At 34.9% G+C, this 6,000-nt stretch overlaps 1 protein-coding gene across 1 annotated transcript in view; it reads left to right on the forward strand.

Moving 5' to 3' along the window:
• cd81a (CD81 molecule a) overlaps positions 1-5,781 on the forward strand; it is a 109,899-nt gene extending 104,118 nt beyond the window's left edge. Inside the window, exon 8 of the mRNA XM_028794196.2 lies at positions 250-5,781. Within this exon, the coding sequence (XP_028650029.1) occupies positions 250-312 (63 nt within the window). The 3' untranslated portion in view covers positions 313-5,781. The remainder of the gene's footprint in view (positions 1-249) is intronic.
• Positions 5,782-6,000: the final 219 nt, after the last annotated feature.

The following is a 6,000-nucleotide window of genomic DNA, read 5'->3' on the forward strand; positions in this document are numbered from 1 at the left end:
ATGATTTGAGCAGTGTAGATATATACAGTATTATTCAGCAGATTCTAAGAAGTGTGAACCACTTACAGTGAAAAAAAAAAATATATAATAGTAAGCCTAAGTAAACTTTTCTGTTTCAGTACTTAGTATTTCATGTATTGTATTTGCAGTCTATTATTAACAGTTCATTCAGCATATGATGAAATGTGTCTGTTTAAGTATATTCATGATTAAAAGCATAAAACGTTTTCTTTTTCTTTTTTCTTTTAGATCTTTGAGATGATTTTCAGTATGGTTCTGTGCTGCGGTATTCGAAACAGCTCTGTATACTAACGTGATGCAGGTTTTCATCTTCAGTACAAATACCATGAAAAACACCTAAGAATTTTTTGTGTTATCATTTTCAAATATTATAATTTGCTTGCTCATATATTTACGTCTTATAATATTTGTAGCTGTTTTTTTATGTACAAAAAAGTTACCTTTTGAAATGTTTCATTTTATGTTGACAGTTGGCTGTTGCCCACTACAGTGATCCATAAAACAAAGGAATGCATCAGAAGTATACAGTATATTAATTGAGATACCTAAAGTTAAAAAAAAAATAAAACTTAATTTTCTACTAACTCGTAATTCAGAATAATGCTCATACTTTAGAAATGATCCATCAGAGATTGATCTTCTGATAGTCTTCCAAGCCCAATGCAAACTGTAAATCCATCTTGGAGGTTTCCAGACTAGTCTGCATGCACCTCATTAATAAAGGTGTGGTGTCTGCACTCAAGTACTTTTAAATTTAGGGCAGAGGTCAACAAAGTTGTTATCTGCATTAGTAGAATCTTGCAACTAGATATACTGCAGCCCTGTGAGTTAGCTGTTATATCCTTCCTAAAAGTCTGTGTAGACATGCCCACTGTGCTTGCTTTGTCGTAAAAGGATTTACATAGCAGAAAATTAATGTAGGTACTGTATGTCAGTTTGAAAATAATCTATTCATGTAGCTTTTTCTGACCAATTCATTTTTAAGGTCAAAGGGAGCAAAAACCCATCCTGTTAGCATTGGGTGAAATCAGCAACCAGTACCAAACAAGATGCCTGTCCATTGCATGGCATCCCCTGTCAGACTTGGGTCCCATTGGCCAGTTTGCTTCCATTGATGGTATGTCTTTGAGAAGTCTGGAGAGAACCAGAAAACCTGGAAGCCTATGCAGTTCCATTGAACCTCCCAAGCAGTGACCAGATGAGGAGGTAGACTAATTGTCCTGTGGTTATGGGGTTCTGCTGTTTGTTAACCTAGACAATGATTTAATTGATAACAATTTTAGAAAAGCAAATTTCTTTTTTTTTTTTTTTAACATTGCCCAAGTGAAGCAAAGAACACTTAACCATGGGTTGCATTGTCAATGATCTGCCAGCAGTTTCATCTATCTCCAGGTTGCAAATCTGTTGAAAATAGGATGGTAATTGTGGCTTTGGGGTGAAAGTAATTAATATTAATATTGTGACCATACAATTTTTACTTTTTGTTGACAATTGTTACATCTTGTGTAGGTAACTGAAATAAATCAGTTGATATTTAAAACAGCAGGCAATTACTTTGGTATTTTGTGCTTGTAAACCAAGCAGAGCCCAAACCTGTTGAGCTTTCACCACTTAGTCCAGATTTTGAAGGTTTCACCTAATGCTTGGTACTTTTATCAAGATGGGCACTGGTGATTGCCTGTGTTGTTGTTTGTGCAAACCAGGCAGTAGCATTGTTTGATTTTATTGAATTACCCATAGAGCTTCTCCTGCAAACAGAAATAAATGATTAATGATGTTTGGAATCCAATAAGTTGTTCTTTTCTATGTAAATGTTATCATTTCCAGTTTTTTGTTCTTCTGTAAATAACATGTTTGATTTTGGAATATACCAAAATTTCAAAGAAATAACAAACAATACATTTCATATGTTTTTGGTGATGCTTTTAAACTCGTCTTGTCTGACTTTAAATTCATTTCAAGTTAAAATTAATCTTGTAACATGTACAGTTATATAAGACTATAAAAGTTAATGTGTTGAAATGTTTATATATATATATAAATATACATAATTTCCCTCTGGTACTCTTGTTATTTAAAGGAACACAAGTGAGTCTTTAAATTTGACACCTTTGATATTTGTCACTGTCAGTTTTATTTTTTATTTTTATATATCTGTATGAGATCAAATTAGGAGTGCCAAACACATTTTCTAGAGGTCTGCAGTAGCCGCTGAGGGTGATTTCATGCTTGTTTCCTGTTTTCTCACTCTTCAAAGGCTGTGCTTGGCGCTAATCTTAACACTAGCTCATATGCACTCGTTCTTAGCTTTCATTATTTTTTCTGTTCTCTTGAAGTGCAGTGCATCTTCTCCCTAACTTCTGTTCAAGCATTGTTGGTTTATAAAGCAGACAGTATGCAGAATACTTACACAGAAACATGTAACAAGACAGTTCATCCTTTATAATGTGTACATACCAGTGCTCTTCATGGTTTGGCTACATTTTCAGACAGCATTTAGAGACTAAATTCGTGAATTTGTTAAAGCAGCACACACTTTTAATGAACTTAAGTTGGTCCTTTGAATGTGGGGATAGAGATTTAAGAAGCGTGATCAAGTAAGGAGTGAAATTCATGAAAAACAATTACCAACATCATAATAGGATTTGAAAACCTGCAGAACCTTGGATCCTCCAGGAACTGTGTTTGACATCTTTAATTTGTGCAAATACTGTATTAGTGTTTCTGCATGCTGGGCTTGAAAATTTGCCTCTAATTGATGTTTACAGTTGCTTTTTCTCTGAGTGCATCTCCTTATTATCCCCATCATTGTGGAAAACTGCTTGTTCTCATAGGCCTTTGCTTGGCTGTGATCCCTCAGTGTAATCACTGAGGTTCAGAATTGTAAACACCTAATAACATAGTAAGTCAAGGTGTGTGTGATGTGCCAAGCAACTTTTAACTCCTAGTAAAGGAGTATCATACTGTAAAAATCACCTATTTGCCTTTGGAAAGAAAACATCATTGTCTTCAATGTTTCTCTATTGCTTGAATTAAGTGTATTATATAGAATATACCATTTATTTAGTTTTTTTTTGTTTTTCTTTTTAGGTTTTTGTGCATATTTGTGAGGTCTATTTAGTTGTATGTTTTTCTAGTATAATGACTTTTTACAAATCTTTAAAAAAAAATCAGCAGGCGAGATACACAAAAATAAACTCTTTCGAGACTATATGCTGTTTTACTGCATATGTGCCTCCTTTATCAAGATGATATTGGGCAGAAGACTGGATATTTTGATTTCATAACTTAGCTTTGAATTACAGTGGCCCACATTACTTTAATTGAAAACGTGGTATTTTATTCAAGTGCATGCATTTCTTTAAAAACCTTGCAAGTATGACTTGAGTTCACAGAATAAACAGGACAGGATTGTAATCTTTTGTCTAATATGACCTTGGACAGATGCATAATTTCTTTTGTATTCCTAGCATATAAATGAAAGAAGTGGTGAAGGAATGACTTTGTTTTTAAGGGTAGTGAATGGTAACGGTGGAGTCCAGAGATAAGAGAGCCCAAGTGACAAAAATCTTCTTAAACATTGAAAGGTGATTGTCAGCCACTTGTATGTCTGCACGGAGGGCGACAGATTACTGAGAACAATAGCACTGGATTCATCTAGTCTGTAACATTTCAATTTTCTAAATAACTACTTTTGGATGTTTTGTTAAGATTCAGTGAAATATTTTAATGGGGACAGATTTGATATTTTTTTCTAACAATGAAAAGCAAAAAGTAAATGTGAAAGCTGTCAACGTTTTATAAGTAGCTCTATACTTGATTAGAATCTTTTTCGTTAAGATTAGGCCATGAAACACTACAGTAAATTGTAGCACTTTAGAAATCAGTGTGACAAGATGATAGATAAGATAGGGAATTCTTGACAAATAACACAACAGCCTCTGTGTGACCAGGGGCACATGGCCATCTAACCATTTCTTGATATTCGATAGTTGGGGCCTATAGCATCTTAGACTGCACTGTGGTGTCCTTGTTGAGCTTTGTCTGTGCGCACCTTCAGGAAAAATGTTTCTACAGTGGAAGTAAAACATGGTGGAGAGTTGGCTTTGGAAAAAAAAACTTTGGACCATGTTATGCTTGTCTTCAGCAAGTTACTGAAGAATATTGGTCTTCCATTTTATTGTAATTGTTAACGATGCATCCATTTTTAAATCTTCAAAATCCAATCCAGGGTCGTTGGGATTTGTTAAAGTGTGCCTTTTAAACTTACTTTTGGTGTTTGGTCAGTGGTGTCTGGACTTAAAATATTTTTCATGTCAAAACCTTTTTCTAAAATATTTGTGTCAGGGGGCACCTTCTAAAAATGACATCGACTTGATGATTTATATCACTCATTTGCTTGAAAAAGATCATTCTTTTAGCTTTTGTTTTCATAATACCAGTAATTCAATACACAGTTGTTCCTTGGGAAAGCGAACACTGTAAAAAATATTGTAAAAGCTATATTGGTCTGTTCCAAAGGATAAGCATCTGCTGCTGTTGCACAGAAGTTGAACTTATTTGGTGCTGGGACAGCAAGTACTGTTAATGTGTAGCCACTTGGGAATATGTTGTATTCCAGACATGTCTGTAATCTATAAATTTAATTTCTGTACATTTAAGACTTGCACCATAATCCCAAATCAAACCTAGAAAAAGGCCAAATGGAAAACAATGCACTTCTCCATCAATGCATACATGCTGCCTCACAACTTAAACTCTGCTCAGATAGCTGATCTGTTCCTCTGTAGGCAAAGTCATACAAATAGATGGTAGTGGCACCAGGCAAGACTGAACAAGAATGGGAGCCTGTAACACTAACTTGGGAACAGTTGTTCAGAGTGACTGGACTGGGTGCATTCAGCAAAGCCTCAGAGGTGGTTACTGTACAAAAAGAAGATGATTCAAGTATGGTGTCAATGTATGGAAAAGCTAGTGAGCATGCACTTGCTTTAAATTGCAGTTAAAGCTTAGGTTCAGTCTGAAGGAGTTTCACCAGTCTTAGATTTTTAGACTGGAGACTGTTAAACCTCTTATTTCTTCAGCCAAAATACCCTCTTTGGTGTTTTTCAACATTCTGAAAAAATCTCACAGAGCGTTTTCTTGTGTAAATGCATCGCATTTTTTTATTTGTGTGTGAGGCATGCACTGCCCTGGTACTAACCATAAATAAGCAAAGTCAATGGTGCCACTTGATAGGGGCACACCTCAAATCGGCCCAGCTGTCCAGATAGTACCAGATAGCTCTGAATTCCTTGTGTCCTTTTTTTTTTTTTTGGCCTGCTTTCCTGTTTGAAACGAATGTGCCTGCTATAGCCTACTGCTTTAGATTTCATGTTTGTACACCTTGAGACCTTATGTATGGTTATGCACTGTAACTGTTAAGGTAAGATATGTACTGTTGACAATTTGTTCTTTTTTCATTAGGTGTTAAAGCTAAGAAGTACATTTATGTAACAGAGTTACACATTATTTTCAAGTGAAAATTCCATTCGGCTAAATAACCAGAGCTTTTAGTCGTTAAGTAATAGGCATTGCTGTTAAGACTTTTTCATTGTGGCATGGTGTCTACTGTGTGTCAAAGCTCAGGATTGCTGTCCACTGTAATTTCCCTGGGACCTATCAACACCATGATTGTATTTTTTTCTTTTTTGTCAAATATTGACTCATTATTTTTCAGAATATTAATGTCATGTTAATAAAGAAATAAATCACTTTGAAGTTGTGCGTTTCAGTGGAAACTTGTGTTTTGGTAACGTGAATTTTTTGAGCCTGACTTGAGTTCAAGTACTTTCAGTCTCCACTAAATCTGTCCAGAAAGAGATGTGTAAACTACAACATGAGCAATTTAATTTAACTTCAGTTAACTACACATTAGATTGTCCATTGTGCAATAACTGGTATAAGGAGACTAAGTTTACCAAAACTGTACATTTAGTG

Source organism: Erpetoichthys calabaricus, chromosome 2 (genome assembly GCF_900747795.2).
Source record: "Erpetoichthys calabaricus chromosome 2, fErpCal1.3, whole genome shotgun sequence".
Lineage (NCBI taxonomy): Eukaryota > Metazoa > Chordata > Cladistia > Polypteriformes > Polypteridae > Erpetoichthys > Erpetoichthys calabaricus.